This window comes from Solanum dulcamara, chromosome 3 (assembly GCF_947179165.1).
Source record: "Solanum dulcamara chromosome 3, daSolDulc1.2, whole genome shotgun sequence".
Lineage (NCBI taxonomy): Eukaryota > Viridiplantae > Streptophyta > Magnoliopsida > Solanales > Solanaceae > Solanum > Solanum dulcamara.
In genome coordinates, this window is record NC_077239.1 from 18,887,134 (window position 1) to 18,911,342 (window position 24,209).

At 34.6% G+C, this 24,209-nt stretch overlaps 1 protein-coding gene and 1 long non-coding RNA gene across 2 annotated transcripts; one reads left to right on the forward strand and one right to left on the reverse strand.

Moving 5' to 3' along the window:
* Positions 1–5,714: 5,714 nt before the first annotated feature.
* On the reverse strand, positions 5,715–6,538 carry LOC129881586 (uncharacterized). The gene is made up of 2 exons (XR_008765625.1): positions 6,155–6,538; positions 5,715–5,983 (listed from the first exon to the last, which is right to left on the reverse strand). It is a non-coding gene; the product is annotated as an uncharacterized LOC129881586 (long non-coding RNA).
* Positions 6,539–10,288: 3,750 nt separating this feature from the next.
* LOC129881587 (protein LURP-one-related 10-like) lies at positions 10,289–13,137 on the forward strand. The gene is made up of 3 exons (XM_055955752.1): positions 10,289–10,739; positions 11,878–12,105; positions 12,748–13,137. The coding sequence occupies exons 1-3, from the start codon at positions 10,506–10,508 to the stop codon at positions 12,910–12,912; spliced, it is 627 nt and encodes a 208-aa protein (XP_055811727.1). The 5' UTR covers positions 10,289–10,505; the 3' UTR covers positions 12,913–13,137.
* Positions 13,138–24,209: the final 11,072 nt, after the last annotated feature.

Here is a 24,209-nt window from a genome sequence, read left to right on the forward strand (position 1 = left end):
AAGACAGAAGGAAAAAGAGCAAAGGATTGACAAGTATAATGAGGGAAGAATGGCTGACACGTTGACTGCCTTCGATAGACGAAAAAAAACTCAAGCGGTCTAACCTAACCCCCAGGGCGGACCCCAACCGAAAGGCGCTAGACGGACTAAGGGCAAGTGAGATAAAGAAAGCAGCTGGCCCTTTGAGTCTTTCTCCAATGAGAATAAAGAAAGTTTTTGGGCAAGACAAGAAAGGAACTCGCCCTTTGACACCAAGGGATAAGAGCTGATTGTTGGCGATGACTTGGTGAAGGGAATCTATGAGAGAAGGTTCTCGAACCGAGTTACGACCAACGCGGAACCAACGAGTTCAGTCGAACAAGGTAACAAGTCTAAGGGAAGGATCAAGCTTGAAAGGAATGGACGGGCGTAGGCTTAATAGTGAACGCAGACCCCCCTGCTTATAGATATGAGATCAATGACTTAAATAAAAGAAAGATGTCGAGAGAAAGTCTTAGCCCTTAAAATGCGTTGCGAAGAGAGATTGAAGACGAAGATTTTCTAACGCAGTGCGGGCATTGGATGGAAAAGACAGATAAAGGAACAACCCACCGGAAGGGCATACCTCAAGGGGCACCAATCTCCCCCGGCAAAGATCTATCTGCGCGAAGCCGACCTATGGATAGAAAGAAAGATGCAGGAAATCCAAATTTGCTTTGGGAGTGTGAGATAGGCAGACGGGGAGTACGCAGCCGAACAACCGCTGGGGTTTCCAGCAGTGATAGCTGAACTAATCAGATGGGCCGCCCCAAACCTGGAGCTGACATTTAAATCGGAAATCAACATCGGGTCCCGACTATCCGAAAAACGCAGACTGAAGCGGAAGATCACAAAATACAACACAACAAGGGGGTCGTTAGATCATAGCTTGCGCAAAGGAAGAAGCTAATCAATCAGAATTGAGACAGGGAGGAGAGGCGAAAGAGAGATTTTTGAGCCTGCAAGCAGCAAGCAACAACGGTTTTTCAGCCGTTGCGCACTAGCTTGTAGTTTAGGGGTATAGTAGGGGTGCCCCTTTCTCAAACTTTTCTATAATATAAGGTAAGCTTTTTGGAACCCTAGTTTTGGAGTTTTCCCCAACCAACCTATACCTTACTAATAAAAAGGGGCTTCCCCTTTTCAACTGCATTGCACTGCCGCATAAACAATGGATCTGCTGGGCTGGATGAGCAACCTTCTATCTGGCCTCTGTACCAATAGTAGAGTGGCTTGCTACTTTCAAGCAGAAAAGGAAGATTGAGCAAGGCAAAGGAGAAAGTAGTTGTCCCCCCTTCTCTGGTAACCCGCCGCCGCATATGTAGAAAAAGAAGGAGCGGAGAAGGAAGAACAACCATTTTACTTTAGCACATGAGGTGGCGGGTTTGGCTAGGTAACATAATAGAAATGTATCGGACTGCAAATCCTGGAATGACGGTTCGACCCCGTCCTTGGCCTCGAGGAGTGGTGAGCAGCACGGAACTTGTTTCAATCAAATGGCATAGTATTAGGGTAGGAGGCTTTCCTTTGATATAGAAATCCACAGACAAGATTCTGGAACTTCCAAACCAAAGAAATGCAAGATGAGAAGGAGCTTTTTACGTTACGCTTCAATAGAATGAATTCGGTAAGGGTACAATAGGCCCTATGGTCGATCGAAGGTGCTATGCCACTTGAACTCAAATCTATCTGACCTTCAATCCATCTTTGTCCAGCCAGCTCATAACAAAATGTTAGACCAAGGCTGACACAACCAAATTGGTTGAGGAAAAGGAACCCCCAGCGACCAAGCACTCCCGCCCCCAAAAGCGGAGACCGAAGAACCGCCAGGTTGTCGAGGACACGTCTGAAGAGGAGGCGGGCGCCCTCTAAAATGATTAGAAGTGATAAGGGTGGAGAATACGAATCTCCTTTTGAAAAGATATGTTTAGAATATAAAATTATTCATCAAACTACTGCCCCCTACACACCACAATCAAATGGAATTGCGGAAAGAAAAAGTCGAACATTAAAAAAATGATGAATGCTTTATCAATAAGTTCCGGTTTACCGCAGAACTTGTGGGGGGAAGCTATCCTTACAGCTAATCGAATATTTAACAGAGTACCCCACAGCAAAACACAAACTATTCCATATGAACTATAGAAAGGAAGAAAACTCAACTTGAAATATTTCAAAATGTGGGGGGTGTTTAGCAAAGGTCCAAGTTCCTTTGCCCAAAAGGGTAAAAATCGGACCAAAGACCGTGGATTGTGTTTTTATTGGCTATGCTACAAACAACAAAGCTTGTCGATTTTTGGTTCACAAATCGGAAAATTCTGAAATTAATGTTAATACGGTAATTGAATTAGATAATGCTGAATTCTTTAAAAATATTTATCCGTATAAAACTAAATGTGAGTCCTCAAGTGAAAGATCTAAACGACCACGAGTAGAACTAAAGAAAAATAAACCAACCGAAGAGGATCCAAAGCGTAGCAAACGTCAAAGGATATCTACTTCCTTTGGACCAGATTTTGTGACATTTTTGCTTGAAAATGAGCCTCAAACATTTAAAGTTGCAATGTCTTCTTCTGATTCAGCATTTTGGAAAAAGGCAATCAATAGTGAGATTCAATAAATTTTAAATAACCATACATGGGAATTGGTTGATCTTCCTCCTGGAAATAAACCTTTAGGATCAAAATGGATATTTAAAAGGAAAATGAAAGCTGATGGCACTATTGATAAATATAAGACAAGTCTTGTGGTCAAAGGTTATAGACAAAAAAAAGGCATTGATTACTTTGACACATACTCGCCGGTAATAAGAATAACATCTATTTGGGTGTTAGTGGCACTTGCAGCTGTATATGATCTTGAAATTCATCAAATGGATGTTAAGACGGCTTTCTTAAATGGAGAATTGGAGGAAGAAATTTACATGGAACAACCTGAGGGTTTCGTAGTTTCAGGTAAAGAAAGGAAAGTGTGCAAACTTGTTAAGTCACTTTATGGACTTAAACAAGCACCTAAACAATGGAATGCGAAATTTGACCAAACAATGTTGGCAAATGGATTTAAGATTAATGAGTGTGACAAAAGTGTTTACATTAAAAATACTCTAAATCATGAAGTCATTGTTTGTTTATATGTTGATGACATGTTAATAATGAGTAAAGACATTGCCGATGTAAATGCTACTAAGCGTATGCTTGCTAGCAAATTTGACATGAAAGACTTAGGGGTTGCTGACTTAATCTTAGGAATTAGGATCCATCAAACTCCACAAGGTCTAGCATTATCACAGTCACATTATATTGAAACCATTCTTGATAAGTTCAAGTATTTAAATTTTAATGTTGCAAAAACTCCAATTGATGTAAGTTTTGCACTTCAAAAAAATGAAGGTAAAAGTGACTCACAATTGGACTATGCACGGGTTTTGGGAAGTTTGATGTATATTATGAATTGTACACCACCAGATATAGCATGTGCTATTAGCAAGTTGAGTCGATTCACGAATAATCCCAATCAAACTCATTAGATGGCAATGAAACGAGTCTTGGGGTATTTGAAACACACCGAAAACTATGTTTTGCATTATAATAAATATCCCGCAGTAATTGAAGAATATAGTGATGCAAACTGAATCACCGGATCATCTGAATTTAAATCCACAAGTGGATATGTTTTCACCGTTGGTGGAGGAGCAGTGTCTTGGAAATCATCAAAACAGACATGCATCGCCCGCTCTACGATGGAGTCAGAATTTATAGCTTTAAACAAGGCTGGTGAAGAAGCTGAATGGCTTCGAAATTTTTTGAAAGATATTCCATTTTGGCCCAAACCTTTGGCACCCATATGTGTACATTGTGATAGCCAAGCGACAATAGGGAGGGCAGGAAGCGTTATGTATAATGGAAAATCGTGTCACATTCGATGGCGACACAATACTGTTAGACAACTACTCTCTAGTGGTGTTATCACTATTGACTACGTAAAGTCAAGAGATAATGTATCGGATCCACTAACAAAAGGCTTATCTAGAGAGGCTGTTGAAAGATCATCGAGGGGAATGGGGTTAAGGCCTAGGACAAGTCATCATAGCGGTAACTCTACCTAGTAGACTGAAGATCCCAAGAACTAGGTTCAAAGAGATCAAACAAAGTTATGATTGACGGTTCAACATTGTCAAATAACTCAATCCATTCTCGTGATGATGACAATGTTCCGAAACAAAGGATAAAACCTTAAGGCTTTTTAATGAGTTAATACAGCATTAAAGGTTTTTTAATGATTATCTAAGTCTAGCGAAAAATAACTAGATAGTGTGTCTATAGGACTAGACGTTTAGAAATCACCTATGTGAATGTGAAGTATAAGCCGCTTCAAGGGGAATGACGGTAAAGGCCCATTCTCTATACATTCACGAAACCAGGCGGTGTTCATGGCTGAAAAGAACACAACCGTGAGAACCATAGATGGTTGATGATTAATTGTGTGACTTATGTTGTCTAGTTATACAACAAAGTTCGACGGTTCAAGGATATCGCATCTACCGATTGATCGAGTATATCCTATATAAGTTCACTATGGAAAGTTCAAAGGGAAACCTACTTATCCAGATGCAATTAATCTTCATTTGTATATCACACACTTATCCGTGCATTCCTTTATCTTGTAGACATTCCCCATTCATGTGGGGGATTGTTGGGTTTAATTGATAGTTTGAATGGGAAATTGAGGGAAAAAGAAGTGGAGAGGAAAATGATTTGTTCTCTCTTGCTTTATTAAATAAGTTTTGGTCTCATATAGGTGGTGGAAATGAAAAGTCTCCTACTTAAAAGTAGAAGCACTACTTCATGTTGCTAAAGGGTCAAGAAGAGGGTATCCCCTCGCGCCGTCGTCGTCTCGCTCGCTCGACTCGGCTTCTACTATGGCTACGGTTACGGCTACGGCTACGGCTTCGGCTTCGGATTTGGATTTGATCAATTGATATGATTGATTGATAATCTTTTTGAACTAAATTTTCTTTAAATTTTAATTAATTAATATTATTTATTTATTTAATTAAGTAAGTAAAAAAATCCTGACCCGCGACCCGTTTCTTTCCCGGATTAATTTAAAAATATTTCCCTCAGTTTTTTCAATAGATTTTTGAAAGGTTGCAACCTTGTACGAAAAGTTGCAAACCTTTTCTCAACAGGCAAATCTTTTTCCAACAGGTGTCTTTTATTAAAAGGTGCAAACAGTCTATATATGTCTCTTAATCCTCAGAATGTTCCATACGAAATTTCTGAAACAACATCTTCTTCTTCTTTCTGCACTTCCTAAAATCGTGTGATATACAGCCTTCGAGTGGTTCGCAGTCATCAAAATTTGCAGTACCTCTACTTTGGTGAGAAAATCATTCTATCTTGGGAGGAAAGATTCTAAAACCTCAGGTACTTTGAGGAGAATAATTTCCCTAAGGACACACTGTGCATTCAGTGGGCTCGATTTTGTTCTTGCATTAATTTTTCAGATTCTGTGTTTTATTACCTTTAGTTGTTGTTACTGTTTTTTAATATTTACAATACAGTTTACTACCAGGGACAACCAAACTCATTGTAAGTCAAATATTTTAACTGAAAGCTACTATGGATCATACAGAGACTTAAAAATCGGCATTTTGCATAGAAACCAATTTATAAAAATGATTAATTTGCTTCAAGCTCTTCTTTAACCAACACATTTAACTAAGCCAGAATATGCAGATAACACAAGTTGAGGATGATATACATAAATGGAAATCACAAAGAATTTTAGCTCATACATACAGAGAACTTGACCAATCTACCAAATGCAAACCTCTTATTAGTCAAACACCGACCATTAAAACACATATTCAGACCAATATGACAACCAAACTATACTAGTATTCCTTTTACATTTATGGCTGAAACGACATCATTAAAGACAGATATAAACCAAACCAGCAAGCGACCTAGAAAATCAATATTGATATGTTAAGCTGAACGGATTTCTATCGGTGAAATTAATAACAAAGATACCAAAATTCAGAAGAAAACACTAGCTAATCATTCAAGAACTGAACCCAATTCATCACAAAATAAATATTGAAACAGAAAAGAACATGAAAGTAGATGATTATTACATTTTAAGGAGCAGCATTCCGGGATGACAAACTTGACTACGAAGCAATTTCCACAACACGAGCTTGATTCCGTAGAACCTTTGGAATTCGAAATCGAAAACCATTAAACCTTTGAATTTCTAAAGTAGATTTAGCTAAGCTATTTGGGGTGTTTAATTTTAGAACTCGTATATTAGAGGATGAAATGGTGTGTTCCTTGAGGGTCCAAAGTCGTCTCTCTCAATCCTACCAACAGTGAAGATGACGGAAGAATTTATAGGGAAATTAAAAATCAGGTCGAAATTGGGGGTTCAAATTCGAAATTCGAATTCTTTGAAGGATAAGGAACGAGCTGGAATATATGTAGGTGTTGGATTGTATTGGGGATTGGGGTGGTGTGGTGTATTTATTGTAAAGTGGGGAATGGAAATTGGATGGTGGGAATTGGGGTAAAAGAAATGGCTAGAATTGCAAATTAGAAAAATGACCACATGATTTTAATTATACCCAATTAAATTATGAATTTAGTCAAAATAAATTTAATTAGTAAAATCGGCTAAAAGTTAAATAAGACGAATTAACACTAATTAATCAACAAACTTCTTAATTCTAACAAAATAAAGTAGTTAACTTAATTATGAACTAATTAATTCAAATATATAAACTACTAATTTATAAAATAATTAATTAAAAATAAAATCTTTTTTTGAGGTCACTTTCGAATATTCATAAAAAATAATAATTATAATATATATATATATATATATATATATATATATATATATATATATATATATAATATTCAAAAATTGTAAAAACGAAAAATTCACTTAAAACAACTTGAAAATATTTTTGGATTTTTTAAAAGTAAATATTTCAAATTGTTTAAAATTGAAAAAATTCGATAACTAATTTACGTTGTGGAGGATCAAAATTGGGTGTCAATAGTGAGCTAAGAACTTGTCCTAATCCCCATCCATAGTAGTAGAGGCATGTTAGGAGACATGTTAGATATTCATGGAGTCTATGTTGTCTATTCCTTTAGATTTGAGTTTGATCCTCTTTTATCGAGACATTCATGTTTAGACCTTGATTCCGCACATATGATTTAGTCTTATTGTTCTTAATTACTTTATATATGCTCATGTATGATATGCTCTCGAGATTCTAATTGTCGTATCGCTCCTAGGGCCCAGCTTGGGTCATGACATTATGGACCAACATGGCTAACACATATCACAACAAGTCATAAACAGAAATAAAATTCTTGTCTCAAGTCTTGACTTAATAAACACATGAAACATGCCCCACATGATCACATATTACTCAGTCCATTCAAGAAACCAATCGCATTAGGTGTGGTATCCGAGACAACCAAATGATAACCTACATCAGGTATGGTCTCCGAGCCAACGATGATATCATGTATCATAATATATCACAAACACCATTAATAACAATCACACTCGTACACCCAAATAAACACATTGATTGCATGCAAGTGACAATATATATCATTCCGAATCATGTTTTTTCCCTTTCTCTAATCATATATCGTGCATGCAATACTGACGAAGCAGTTAACAAGCACATATAACATAAACAGAAAAAACAACAATCAATTAGGTTCTCTCATCAAATCCACACATAAGTTGTTAGTGTACCAGGGTTGTACCCGTTTTAATTGTAAATGTACCAGCATGGTACCCGATTCAAATATACCGACATGGTACCCAATCAAATAATAAACATACAACACAATCACAACCACAATGCAACAATCACACTTGAAGCCACAAGTAAATCAATAGGTTCATTGCATGAGATTATCAATGTGAAATCATTTCACTTTCACCATTTATTCTCTGAATATGCATTACACAAGATTTCACATGGAACAGTCAATATAAACACACACACACACGAGGGACCAGGTTCACAATAACTCCAAGAGTTAAACGCTAAGAATGCTCAGCTTACTGCACAAGAAGAAGACCTTAAGGACAGGTTGTTGACAACTCATGCTGAAGCAAATGTTCGTCTTATCCTCCCCTTCAAAACCTTGCTCCCTAACCTACCCTCTCCTAAAAAGTCCTCTTTTATAAAAGTTCTGCTTTGATTTTCTTGTTTTCTAGCAACTTATTTTTTATTTTTGATTCATTTTATTTCAATATTTTGTAATGTCTATCTTATTAGTAAATGAATGGTGCTTCTAATCACTTGATTTTATTCCTCATTTCATGTCTCTCTCTTCTTCTATGATTTTATCATAAATTGTATAGTTATTTAACTTGATTTACTGTTTGCCCTTTTAATGATGTCAAAAAGAGAAAATAAGGACTGTGTTGAGCTGTGTCATGAGGCTGATACCGATATGATAGAAAATGAGAAGGGACCTGGTTGAATGGTTTAAGGGGGAAGAGCATTGTGATAGGGGGAATTCTTGGTGTTAAAGAGAAAAAAACAAATTGAACTTGTGAAAGGTGTAGTGTTGTTGGCTGATTGATTGAGCATAGTGGCAGTGATTTGATTTTACAGTTGAGTTTGTCATCATCAAAAAGAAGAAAAATGTTAGAATGTAGTTTTAATGATTTGACAAACTGAGATCTGGTATGCAACCTGATCCCATGTTAGAATTGAATTATTGTGTACAAATGAAAGTGAAAGTCGACAAATAATACACTGCTATAATTATTTCGTGGGTGCTCAGACTGTGTCAGTGTAGCAGGTCTCCTGGCCAATAGAATCGCCCCAAGGGGACATAATCATTTTATATTATGTCTCACTTATATTGGCACAAATGAGCTTTTCACGAAAATTATCTCTCACAAAAAACAAGCAAGAACACTTTCACTCTCAGAAAATAGAAACGAAGAAACAACAACAAAGCTTATGGTCAATGTGTGTTGTTCCTAAGTTTTTTTTTTGCTCATCTCTTGTGAATTACCAGGTCCTAATCTATAAACGATTCTGGTATTTTTTTGAATCTTTTTCTCGCTCATTCAGAGATCCATAGCTAGAGTTAGCTACGATGGAGTTTTGTTGAAGTCTATTAGCTAGAGTTACTTGGTGTAGTGGGTAGCAGAGTTACTACTTTAAGATTAAAGATTCCAGATGTCTTAGTAAGGGGGAAGGGGTTAAGAGTTTAATCCTTAGGATTGCAAGAGGTTGTAATCATTCTTTGATCCTTGTTTGATAATGGAATTTGGGTGAAATCCTGTGAGACAGGCTGTAGTTTTTCTTCCTTTGGGCAAGGGAGTTTCCACGTAAAGACACAATAGTTTTACCAAACTTTTTCCCACTTGATCTCATGAAGTTGTGAATTAGGTTATGAAAATTTGGGGAAGAATGGGTGAAGAAAAGTAAGAGAACATTCATCTGTTTGCAGAGAAATATATCTTAGAAGGAAAGTAAATCATGTGATATGCACGTGAGAAGTCTTCCGTTAAAAAAGTAGCGATGTATAGGATAATGACTAAAAGTGCACCACTTTATTAAAGAAAGAGGACTATTAGTGCTTAAAATAAACTAATATGTATTATTTTTAGTCTAAAATAATAAAAAAAGTATATGATTTTGGGCCTTTTGTCCAAATCTTGAATAAAACCCGGCAAAAGAAAAGGAGTCATGAAAATCGTCAAGAAAAGTACATAAGTTTAATCTTCTCTTCTTCTTTTTTAAGCTTCAAAATTTCCTTGAGCCACTACGACATCGTCAACTTCTCAAAATTCTCTGTCTTAGGAAAATATATTATTTTAAATAAAAATTAAAGTCAAAGATATTAATATGTTAATTCTTGCGTGACTTGTCATACTTCATTAATCTTATCCAAAGATTACGTTTCAATCTTTGAACCTTATAATTGTCTATGTTGTTTTATATTATTTTTCAACAAGTACCGTAGCATGAACGACTTTGTCAATTGTAGACTTTTTGCTGCTTTGAATATTCTTTCACCGCGGGCTTTTGCTACGCTCCTAACTTTATTGAATATCTATCTGACTTCGTATGCAAAAATGCATATATGCTGGGCCAGAATTAGATATGATCGACAAAAAATTATATTATTTATATTTAATTAAAATTATTTTTTTATGTATATATAATTGATGCTTCTTCATATGTGTACTTTTTTCATATTTTAAACTCCCTATTGAATATTTTGGCTCAAGTATGACATATATTGACATAGCGTCCATTGTAAATAAACTAGAGGTTGCAGATGAATTCAAGTATCATTCTCATCATCCTCTTCTCTTTTATAACAATCTTTTTTATAGGTAAGATTACTTTGAATAATATAAATCATATATACCAACATATTCTTTTGTAGAAGCCGTTTAATCACTATTACTAGTACGTACCTAAAGAAATGGAAGAAGGTAATAGTAACAAAACAATTGTGATGGGTCCACAGTTCTGTTCTCCTCAGCCTCTTCAGCTATTCATAAAGAAGAAGGTTTACTTCATGGGTGGCCATGGATATGAAGTTAAAGATGATTATGGTAATCTCGTCTTCACTATTGAAAATGTTTTGGGCTTCTTTCGTAGCAAGTTGATCGTCTTTGATGCTGCTAATGTACCAATTCTCACCCTAAAAAGCAAGGTAATATATCATATCAAGTTTTTTCTTATATATGTTCTTCTTTTATAAAACGTCAACTAGTGTTGTAAAAATGAAAATACCGAACAAGTTTACTCAGCCATGAATTTGGCCTTAGTACAATTGTTACAAGTAAATCGTAAGCAAGCATAATATAATATGGCAAACTAAAAAGAAAGTTAATTAGTGCTGTAAAACAAGAACTGGAGGGATATATTCAAAATTATACCATGAGTTATGGATTAGAGATATTAATTTGAAAATGTATTATTGCCGAAAAATTACTCATTTCATTTTAGAATAATTGTTGCTTTAGCTCTCGTATCACGTCCATTAAGAAAAATAACAAATACAAAATATAGTTTGTTAAGTTACCTCTATTTATTAGATTTTTCTTAAAAATTGAACACTATTAAAGAGAAGTAGTACTTTAATACAAGGGTATTAAAAATAATTATTATATTTGTCTTGAATTTTTGAAACAATACTCCCTCCATCTCATATTAGTTGATCACATTTCATTTTGCACGATATTTAAAATATCATAAAAAAGAAGATAATTTAACTAATTCACCCCTTAAAAACCTTTTGGAAACTTTACAAGAAAATGTGAACACTTTCAAAAGAAATTAATTGTAAGAATAATATAGAAAAAAATTAATTAATAATTTCTTGATTTAGTATGGTGGACAACTAATATGTGACAACTATTTTTAGTATAATGACACTACAAAAAAAATTGATTTTAGTGGCAATAAATGTACATATTAACAAAGAGTGTTAAAACATTTACTGGCATTAATTAGTATATATATTGTCATTGGATGTAATTTCGTTATAAGTTTTAGGGGCATTTACAAAAAGTGTTATTGCCTCTAAAAATACATATTTAATGGTAATTAAGTTATTATCGTTAATTAATTATCGTTAAAGAATATTTTTGATATAATCTAATTAACTAATATGAAACGAAATGAATACTTATTATAAAATAAGTTTTTTTATTGCTAAAACGACACTTATTACGAGATGGAAGGAGCATGTATGGAGAAGTCGTTATGCTTTTTCTTTCTAAACCTATCTCAAATTATGGAGTACTTGTCTTTAAAGTTAACGTGTTGATGAAATTTATTTGGTGCAGAAATTTTCGTGGCATAGCAGATGGCAAAGTTTTAAGGGAGACAGCACAGACGAAAAGGACCTCATATTTAGTGCCAAGACTTCTTCAAAGTTTCAATTCACCAGAAAATTGGACATTTTCTTAGCCAATAATATATCAGAACAAGTTTGTGATTTTAGAATGAAGGCTAGCTACAGGGAGTCAAATTGTCATATTTTTGCTGGACAATCATCCACTCTAATTGCTCAGGTAAAATCATTTCCTGTTTTTTTATATTTTGGCTAGAAAGGGAAATAATTATATGATAATTAAATCAAACATTATATGTATATAAAGAGGAATAAATGTTGATTGCATGCACTTCTCATAAGATTCACAATTCTAAATCAATAGATATAAGGCTGTTGTACTTCATCTTTTCCTATATTAAGGCATTCTCCTTTTTGTTTTGTTTTCAGATTTTTTTATATTGGTAACTTTATAACTCTTTCATCTTAAACTTCTTATTTTAGCTTATTTAATAATACAAGTTTATACTTATAAAATACCATGACACGTCTACTATAAAATAATATATATTACTTATATATATTCACCAATTTATTTTGTCATAAATTTTGTGCCTAATAAAAAACTATGGTATTATAAAATGAAACTGAAGAAGTAATAGTTATTCCATTGTGACAATTTCTATAGTATGACACATGTTGAAAAAACTTAATTAAATTCTACATAGTATATTTTATTGGAGTTGAAGGCAATGATTAATTACATCTATGCTTCTTGGACTCCATTTTTTCCTCACCACTTGTTCTTTATATTGCATTCCCAAAACTTTGATTAATTTATTTAATTATTTATTATTTTCATTATTCAATTTGGGGATTGCAGATGGATAAGAAGTATACAACAGGAAGTATATTCCTTGGAAGAGACAAATTCATGGTGAGAGTGAATCCAAATGTGGATCATGCCTTCATAGTTTCACTTCTTGTTATCCTCGAAGAGATGGCCAGCTCAGGAAACAGCAGCAGCACTCATTCCTCATCACCCTAATGGATATCTAGCATTTCTTTTCCATTGTTAATTGTTTAACTTCTTTTTTTTTTCTTGTGTATTGATATGAATAGGCTATTCGACATTTTTTGTTATTTGCTTCTTCTCACGAGTAGTAACCTTATTTGTTACATAAAGTTAAACAATCACACGTGATACACATATAGATTGTTTTGGGTACGAAGAAAATATTTTTCCGAAAAATAAATGGATTTGTTACTTATCTTACTTGATTTATAAGAAAAAAAATATTATTTCAAAAATATTATAACGATGGACCCGAAACAGGTCCTAACCTAGCGCAAGACCCAACCCCCGACCTGACACCAACCTAGGACTTGACCTAATATTCGACCCCAACGCAGCCCGAGACTCGAGACCCAAACCTAAGAGCGAGCCGAGATCCCAATTTCAAGACCCAAGATCACACCACAACCCTAACCCCCAACCTTGAGACCAACCCAAACCATGAGATCACTGCTTTGAGATCCAACCCAAACTCAACTCCTACCAAGATTTGACCTTGAATCTAGATTCAAAACCGACCCTAACCCCAATAATCGAACCCAACCACAAAACCTAGCCCTGACCCTCAATATCGAGACCTGTCCTTGACCTCGATATTCTATCCCGATCCTTGACTCTCATATTTTCAGACTCGATTAAAAAGATCTAATAATTTAATTTCAAATTGATTCAAAGGGATACCCGCAAAGCTTCAGTGTCTCCTTGAGGTGTATTTCTACTTTTTAAAAACAAAATAGAATTTAATGTAAAATATTTAGGACAGTAGAGATTCTGACCTTAATTGGGACAACATCATTTTAATCATTCGCTAAGCAACCCATACATGTTATGTCGACTTTACTAATGGTAGTTTCCAAAGTTACAGTGTTCATTATCTAGTCGTCCTTTTAATCATTCCACTTCCAATTGTCGAACCACTCTAGATATCGTATGTACCACACAAGTATTGTTTCCACTTCTGGGTAACTAACCCAAAAAAGATAACGTTCATGAAGTTCCTCAAACCATTGTTTAGCTTCGCCATTCAAATATTCTCAAAGTGCATTGTCGATCCATCACCTTACTCAACCCCTTCGAATTGTTGAACATTCCGAATCTAACTATGTATTCTTTCCATAAATCTATTACTTCCACTTTAGTACCAGTTCTAATGTCCAAGCCATACACGACACATACTGCTCACATGAAGAACCACACACGAGCATCACTCTAAGTGAGAGAGAATGGAATGAAGCGATAAGAATCAAACTGAATCAAAGACACATGATAGAGGTTCAAGAAGTGAAGATTATTCTTAAAAGTCACCATATCCCCTTGAAGATAAGTATAGACGTCTCCATACCGATCTTCGAGACTCTACGTAGACACGATTTGTATACACGTGAGACCTATAAATTTGGGGCTATGATATCATTTATCACGATCCAAAATCGGATGTGATGGCACTCGTCCTATCCCACCAAGACAAGTCAGCCTAAACCCGACAATTAAGGGAATTAATTCGGAAATAGATTAAATAATCAAAAGCGGAAGTCTTAAATAACTCGAAAAACCACCGACATCTAGTTATCACGTGTACAAGACACTAATAAATACAAAATAAAAGATAATACAAGTTTCAAATGTCTTTTTATCTCAAATAGAATAAAGCATCAAAATAAAATGGGACAAAGGAGATTGGTGAACGTCAATTAGCTACCTCTCAGGTCACCTCAAAGCCTCAGAGGATAAGAAATAACTTAAACTCACTGTCCAGACTCAGACCCTACATAAGTGTAGAAGAAAGGAGTGAGTACCAACAATATGGTATTCTGCAAGTCAACTAATAAAACTAGGCAAATCTAATAAAATTCAAGAACTCCTTTCAACCCAACCGAACCTTTATAACTACAATTTGCATAGAAAATTAGCCCAACCTAGAGTTCACAATACACAGTTCAAATAAGTTCCACAGTCACAGGTAAGTCATCACAAAAAACAAAAATCACAAGTACCACACGAGTCATACACAAGAGTACATAAACAATACATAATTCTGCAAGGATGTCATACACAATCAATAATCGAACATCAGTCACATTCGTCGTAATGACCTTGGCATCACACTCTCACCGAAAATGACTTCGCAATCACACTCTCTCGCCGGCAATGACCTAGACATCACACTCTCACCGAAAATGACCTAGGCATAATGCTCTCGTCGAAAATGACCTCGGCATAACACACTCGCCAGAAATTACCTCAACATAACACTCTAGATGAAAATAACCTCGGCATAACACTCTCGTCAGAAAAGACCTCGACATAACTCTCTTACCGGAACTGACCTCGGCATAACGCTCTCGCCAAAAATGATATCGATATAACACTCTAGCTGGAAAAGACCTTGACAACACAATTTCATTAGAAAAGACCTGACATCACACCATGTCTATCTCATCACAGTGTTCAAGAATAAAATGCAATCGGCATGTTCATACAATAATGAGAAATTTCAAGTTCAGTAAGTTACAATCACAATGACAATATCAAAACATTTCATTATATACACATCCATATCGAAATCAAGGTATTTCACACTTTCACATCACAAGATTAGCACACATTGCCTTTTTGGTAACCTCATCTTTTAACTTAGGTTAATTCATGTAAGAAAATAGTCCACAACCTCTTTTCCATTACTCTCCAACACATACAAGAAAGAAAATTTGGAAATTCTACAAGATTTAACGGAGTTTTAAAAGTTCACTTGCATCAATTAATTGAATAATCGCTTAGAAACATGAGTCTTTCGTAATGCTTCCAAACGATCAAAATTTATTCAAATATATAATCTTCATAACAATACGAATTCAATGACACCCATATTATTATATTTATTTTCGGCTAAAACATGGGGTAAAAACATCACCCTAAGCCCCCAAATTCAAATCTGAAAATTTCTTTCAGATTATGTTTACTCATAATAAAATAAACTCAGATGCCAAATTTCAACTAAAATAGATCATTATTTGACCCCAAAATCAGGATTTTATTCTAAAAACCCTAGGACCATATTTTCGTATTTTAATATTATTTCTCCACAAATCTACCCTAAAAATCTACTCATAACCATATCAAAATTAATGGAAATGACGAGAAACATTACCTTAATCCTTTGGGATAAAAAATTTATTTTTTTCTCCTCCCTTTTCTTCTCTTTTTCTCCCTTTTTTCCTTTTCCTCTATTGTTTGCATGCGTAGGATGTTTTTTCTTTCTGCTGTTGCGTTCTGCAGAGCAAATGATTTATAGCTATTTTATTTTTTATTCCTTTTGGGCCTTGCCCTCTTTGATTTTCTTTTTTTTTTGTTTTCATTATTATTAGCAACAAAATAATCCTTGAAAATTATGTCACTCACTCCCACAAGTCATAAATTATTTATAAAAGCTATTAAAAATGTTAAAAATAGGAAAATCAATAAAATTCACAGAAAATATTGGAAGGATCGTTACATCATCCATCACTAAAAATCATGTTTGTTCTCGAACATAAAGTAAAAGAAAGAAGCATACTCGACGTTATTAAGAGTCGGAGGCATAATTTCGAATGTCAGTAATTGCATCTCCAAAGGAACCCATTCTTAGGACCACACCACCAAGAACTGAACTTTCGAATCTAATTTTGCAAATCTACAAATCAGAAATATTTCCAAGTCACAGACTAACTCATTGACCAAACCTGAACAGAAACCCTCTAAACCACAATATAACCATCAGTATAATCTTTCATCACATAACCACGAGAGAATTTTGAACCAATATTGACTTCAACCAAAAGTGAACCCGAACCAGCGACCACACTCATAATACACAAACCATCACAGATCTTGTCAAGATTCCATTCTCACAACCAAATCTTTCCACGAGCTTAAGCTATACAAATCTGATCTTTAGACATTGGGTACTCATCAATGGAAAATATGATTTACCTAACCCAAAAAAGAAAATGATCGAATAACCTCCTAGCGAACGATAAACCCAAGCATACAAAACCCCTAACAACACTATCGAAAGTGGTAGATCAGTAGTTGTGAATATAAACAACCTTTAGGGGGTCATTTGATTGGGAACAAGTTATCCCACGATTAATTATCCTGGGATTAGTTATCCTGGAATAAGGTGGGATAAATGATCCCACCATGTATATGAGATAACTTATCCCATCACTATGGTATAAATGGTTGGATAAGTTATCCCAAACTTGCCAACTAAACAAGACACACAAATTTTATCGATGGACTATTTTTTATCCAGGACTATTTATGTTAATCTCTTACCCTAAATGACCCCTAAGAGCGGTATCACTATACCCAATGGCCCCTATATTTAATTATACATAGCCAGAACGTGAACTCTATGACGAGATGTATAACAAAACTATCGGTCACTATAGATATCCATGATAGCTCTTCCATAAGTTCTAATAAGCAAGGTGACACTTGTAAAACCACTGAAACACTTCAACTGCCCCAAGGAAACACCAAATCTTCCATATCTAAATTGATCAAGTCTGCACAAGCATCCTACCCTATCAAAAGGTTATCGCAGGATTGGTACATTCGATTTGCCACTAGGAATTCATCCACGGAAGTGGAAACACGCGTGATCATATGCAATGAATCATACTTCAGACCATATACGAAATGAAGTAGGTGGTCACATAAGAATGTACATAACCAAGGTTGAATAACACAAGATACCCTTCCATAGTATCCATATCAAACTTTTTTATTTGTCTGACTCTATCTTTTTGATTGCTACCCACAATCAACCAGCTTGGTCCCATTACAATAGTAGACATACTCAATTTATCAACTTTCATATACTCCTCTCAGTACTTCACTGAAGTCAACACTCTAAATATTAAAAGAACACCATAACCACACCGGTCATTTACTTTACTCTCAAACCGTCATTAGTATCAAGGTCTTCTTAGCAACATATTTATGTCTCCAAAATTTCAAACGATGACTCTCTTTTTCATTTAAGCATTCCATGATAGGTACGGGTCCCACTCAATGCTGATAATCCAAATTCTAACTTTCATAGTACTTTTACATTGAGATAAAACTATTGAATCACACTCAATATCAACTCCACACAATCTTTCACTTACCAGTTTCAACTACTATTCAAACCATCATGTACCTCATGCCAAAACTTAGAGAAATTCTTGGTCACCCCAATAATTTTGTATACTATGGGCACATAACTTTTATTTACCACCAAGTAGCTATGTAACGCATCACAACAGTCTGTGTAGGCCCATCAACAAAGCTATCATCCCATCTTAAAATCCTTAATAACCATGTAGAATTATAATCCCTTCCCGTAGCGTACCCATAAGTCACCAACCATAATTCGAATAATACAAACTAACATCAAAATGCAACATCTTCCACACATCACTATTTGTCACTCGAACCAAAATTCAATCTTCATAAAAGTCGCTGATACACCCTTAGTAAGTCTGTGCTGAATCAGCTCACATTCATGGTCATATCTGAACTCAAAGGCAACAATTCATACAACCTTCAACTCCAAACCAATGGTCTATATGAGATGTCTTATTTCTGCACCTTTCTTAGATCTTTCCCATGACATATTTTCGAATACCTTGAACTCTGCAATATACCAGACTCTTGTACCTTTTTCTAACTTGCTTATCAATCTTATCCTTTGAATAACAACTTATGACATTTTACCTCATGTTCTAAACTAAAACTTTAAGTGGAGAACTTTCTTAGGCTCTTGAAAAATCAAAAGTAACAAACTCTATGACCCGAATCCTGCACAAGTCCTTTCAATTACTTAATATCCGATGCGATCGATCATTTCTCACCTTATCAATCTATACCTTGACAAAATCTATTGCCACAATGTAGACTTACATTAAACAACTTGAATTTTGAATTCCAATCATATAACCCAATTTTCTTATCTATAAACATTAGCTCGTACCTTAAAGATCATTATGAATTCACGCATCTTAGCTTATCATTCATCGCCTCTCCATCGACCTCACCATATACTTCGTTAAAAATATAACTGTACCAATTACCAAATTCAAAACTATAAAAGAGCTTATCACCACACTCGAGTCGAATGTTTGTAGGCTATTTTTTCAAATCTTATCCAATAATTTTTTTTAACCTAGATGAATGACACGTAACAATATCACCATAATCATAGCAAAACCGATGGAACCATATGTCTCTGAATCCAATTCTTCACTCTCTTTGAAGATACATCTTTGGCCCTTGCAATCAGAGTAAATATCATTATTCTTTCCTCTTTCCGAAGAATAAACTACATGTCATTATTCTTTCTATTTATGACTCTAGCTTTTTCTTTCAACTCTATTTGAGCGGTGCCCCAACATATCCTACAACTTTTTATACGACCATCCTACTCACCAAGTAGTAGCACACCATAACTTTAGATACCTGTAAATCTTTATTAGCATACCAAATCAATTCAGCTGAAAATTCTTATCATATGGTTGCATCCTGATCATAATCCATCACGAACTCTTATTACCGTTATGCTTAGTAGCTATTGTCATCATCTTGAAGTCAACCTTATCATCGACATGACAGCTTAAACTCAGTTATACCAATAAAATCCAAAGGACTAACCCAATTTTATACGCACTTTCTTACTAAAATCCGCAATTGCCTTCACACAAGTATACTCACTGAGACTTCCTTTACCCATAATCTTGTTATTCCGATATTGGTCCACCCCTTGGAGTTTACGATGAAATCACCGATCCTCATTTAGAATTCTCGGAATACACTTCACAACTTAAACGTATTAATCGCACCAAAGATCTACTACTAAAATCTTTCTTATAAACAATGCTTAACCCAAGCATCTGTAGTAACAAACTAGTTGGTTTCTCAAATGTGAATGCAATATAGAATCTTATTATACGAGCATGTGATACAACTGATAACACCTTAAGTAGTTAGTATTCACACTTGATAATCGACGTATCCATCTCCATATACCACTAGTACCACACCATGAAAGTCCATTATATCCACTACTAGAAAACATCATACATATCGAGAAGATTACACCCAAATAGCCTGCACATTTCTACCCATCGAATAGCTGCAAAACATTACCAAATCTATTTTATCTCTAGCCTAAGTGACATGCATTCTTTTGTTGATCAAGTTGCTAGCAGAAGTAACACACTCCATAACTCTAACCATAAGCATCAATGTCATTATAGTAGTCATATCATGACCCTCTTTGATATACACTCAATTTATAAAATCGTAATACAGATTCTGACCTTAATTAGCGCAACATCATTCTCATCATTCCCTAAGCAACCCATACATGTTATGTCGACTTTACTAATGGTAGTTTCCAAAGTTATAGTGTTCATTATCTAGTCGTCCCTTTAATCATTTCACTTCCAATTGTCAAACCACTCCAGATATCGTATGTACCACACAAGTACCGTTTTTGCTCCTAGGTAGCTAACCCAAAAAATATAACGTTCATGAAGTCCATCAAACCATTGTTCAACCTCACCATTAAAAAATTTTCAAAGTGCATCATTTAGCCATCACCTTACTCAACCCCTTCGAATAGCTAAACATTCTAAATTTGACTACGCATTCTTTTCATAAATCTATCACTTCCACTTTAGTACCAACTATAACTTCCAAGCCATACACGACACCTACTGCTCACATGAAGAACTAAGTACGAGTCATCACTCTAGGTGAGAGAGAATGAAATGAAGCGATAAGAATCAGACCGGATCACAGACGCATAATAGAGATTCAAGAAGTGAAGATTATTCCTAAAAGTCACCATAGCCTCTCAAAGATAAGTACAAATATCTTCGTACCGATCCTCGAGATTCTACGTAGACTAGACTTATATATATGTGAGACCTATGAAATAGGGATCTGATATCATTTGTCATGATCCAAAATTGGACATGATGGCATTCGTCCTATCCCATCAGGACAAGTCAGCCTAAACCCAACAATTAAGGTAATTAATGTAGAAATAGATCAAATAATCAAAACTAAAAGTCTTAAATAACTTAGAAATCCCTCAACATCTAGTTGTCACGTGTATAAGCCACTAATAAATACAAAATGAAAGATAATAGAGTTTCAAATGTATTTATATCTCAAATAGAATAAATATCAAAACAAAATGGGACAAAAAAGATCGTCAGATGTCAATCAACTATCTCTCAGGTCATTTTGAAGCCTCGGAGGATAAGGTATCAAACTCACTGTCCGGGCTCAAAACCTACACAAGTATAGAAGCAAAGAATGAGTACCAATAATATGGTACCCAGCATGTCAACTAATAAAACTAGGTAAATTTAATAAAATTCTAGAACTCCTTTCAACTAATTGAACCTCCATAACTATAATCTGCACAGAACATCAACCCAACCTAGAGTTCATAATAAACAGTTCAAATAAGTCTCACATTCACAGTTAAGTCATCACAAAACAAAAATCACAAGTACCATACGACTCATACATAAGAGTCAATACCCCACACATAAGTATGCAAGGATACTCATACACAATCAATAATCGAGCATCAGTCACATTTGCTAGCAATGACCTCAGCATCAAACTCTCACTGGAAATGACCTCGGTATCACACTTTCTCGCCGGAAATAACCTCGGCATCACACTCTCTCCAAAAATGACCTCGACATAATATTCTCGCCATAAATGACCGCGACATAACACTCTCATCAGAAATGACCTCGACATAACATTCTCGCCGAAAATGACATCAGCATAAGACTCTTGTCGTTAAAGACCTCGACATAACACTCTCATCGAAAATGACCTCGGCATAACACTCTCGCCAGAAATGACCTTGATATAACACTGTCATTGAAAAATACCTCAACAATACAATCTCATCGGAAAAGACCTCTGCATCACACCATGTTCGTCTCATCATAGTGTTCAAAAAAAAATACAATCGACATGTTCACACAATAATGAGGAATGGAAATTTCAAGAAGTTCACAGTCACAATGAAACTATCAAAGTAGTTCATCATATACACATCCATATCAAAATTAAGACATTTACACTTTCACATCACAAGATTAACATATATTGATTTTTTTGTTAACCTCATCTTTTAAATTAGGTTAATTCATGTAAAAACATAACCCACAACCTATTACCCATTACTCTCCAACACACAAAAGAAAGAAATTCAAAAATTCTACAAGATTTAACGGAGTTTTAAAAATTCACTTGCCTCAATTATTCAAATAATCATTTCAAAATTTATGCCTTTTGTAACGTTTTTGAACAATCAAAATATGTTCAAAATACATAATTTTCATAAGAATACGAACCCAATAACACTCATATTGCTATATTTAAGTTCGACAAAAAAATTAGGTCAAAATGTCATCCCGAGCCCCTGATTCGAATCTGAAATTTTCTTTCAGATTATGTTCATTCATAATAAGATAAACTCGCATGCCAAATTTCAACTAAAATGAATCATTATTCGACCCCAAAATCATTCTAAGAACCTTAGAGCCATATTTTCTCTTTTCAGCATTATTTCTCCGTGAATCTATATTAAACATCTACTCATAACCACATAAAAAATTGATGAAAAGGACACGAAACATTACCTGTAACGACCCATAAGGTCATTTTGAGAACTAGAGCTCTTATTTCATAAAAGATTCATACCATAAATTATTAATACGTATTTGGACTAGTCGATAATTATGGTTATTGAGTTGAGGAATAAATTTAGATAACTTATTTAATTAGTAGGTTAAAGTGTTAATTTAATAAATACCTTATACCACTTATTCCATATTTATTAAAATAAAGTAGATTAGGGTTATATTTTTCTTTTGTGAACTGCTACGACTGAATTGCAAAAGCGAAAAGGAGAATACACTAGAATTTACCTGACGTCAAACACGAAAGGGGAAAAAACAATAGATTTAGCCTTCAGGTAAAATCAAGATTTACTTAGCTTTAGTTTTATAACTTTAATTCTATGTAAATTGGCCATGTGGGGACAAGTTAGTAATGTTTATATATTTGGAGGATTAGTGGAAAAGATAAGTTATTAGGTAATCAATATCTAATGATTACTGGTGCATGATATGAATTTAGGTCCTGCAAATTATTTACTTGGTGCGCCATTAGTTATAATCAGTTAGTTTCCGTTTCGAAATCTTATTCTTTTAGTTATCAAATTATGATCCAAGTTTTGATATATTGAGATAGATAATTAAATACTAGGTGCATTGTATCATATAAATAACATCAAATTTATGACATTTGAAGGAAACTGAGACTTAACCCTTGCTTAATATATAGGAATACGAGACTTGAGATATTAGTTATTATCAAAATTTAGGAATTTGAGATTTGGATGGGTTATTGAGTTTAGACTAGATACATAGTAATATGGGTGTCTACAGACTCGTGTATTTATGAATATTATATATTTGATAGATTGGAAATGTTTTGAGGCATCGAAAAAAGGAAAGACCTTGACGGATTAGCTTGCTTGGCTTCGATTCTTCGGTTGAGGTAGGTTATGGTTTTATTCTATATCATAGATAGACTCTTAATAGTGATTGATATTCATTGAGTAATGTGTGAAGTTTACTATGCATTTAATTGTTGTAGTTGGGATGGTTGAGATGTTGTTGTGATTGGTCTGAAATCCCGAGGCCATGAAATCCATAATTTTGAACTTGCCCTATCGAAAAAAATGGTGCCTTGAATAAAGAAGGCTTGATGAAATACTGTTAATGAAGTAGAATGTAATCATGAAGAATGATAAATTAATTATATTTGGATCGGATGTCACGTTCCGACATGGTAATATTAAAAGAAAACAAATTAAAATGACTTAATACTACCCACCTCTAAAAACTCATTTTTTTAAAAAGTGTGATATGGAGGCTTGAGTCCTCATGTGTAATCTTGATATTGTTGACTGGTTATATAATTGTTCATTGGTTGCCAACTATTAAGTGTTATTGTTGATTTCCCGCTATTACTTTATGCATATTGATTTCTATTTTGAGTCGGCCGATGATACCTACTCAGTACATGTTGTCTTGTACTGACCCCTACTTGTATCTTTTCTTATTTTATTTTATGGAGTGCAGCGAGTGTTCCACTGAATTCGACTCGACCTCAGCTCTACTCAGTCTCCAATTCATAAG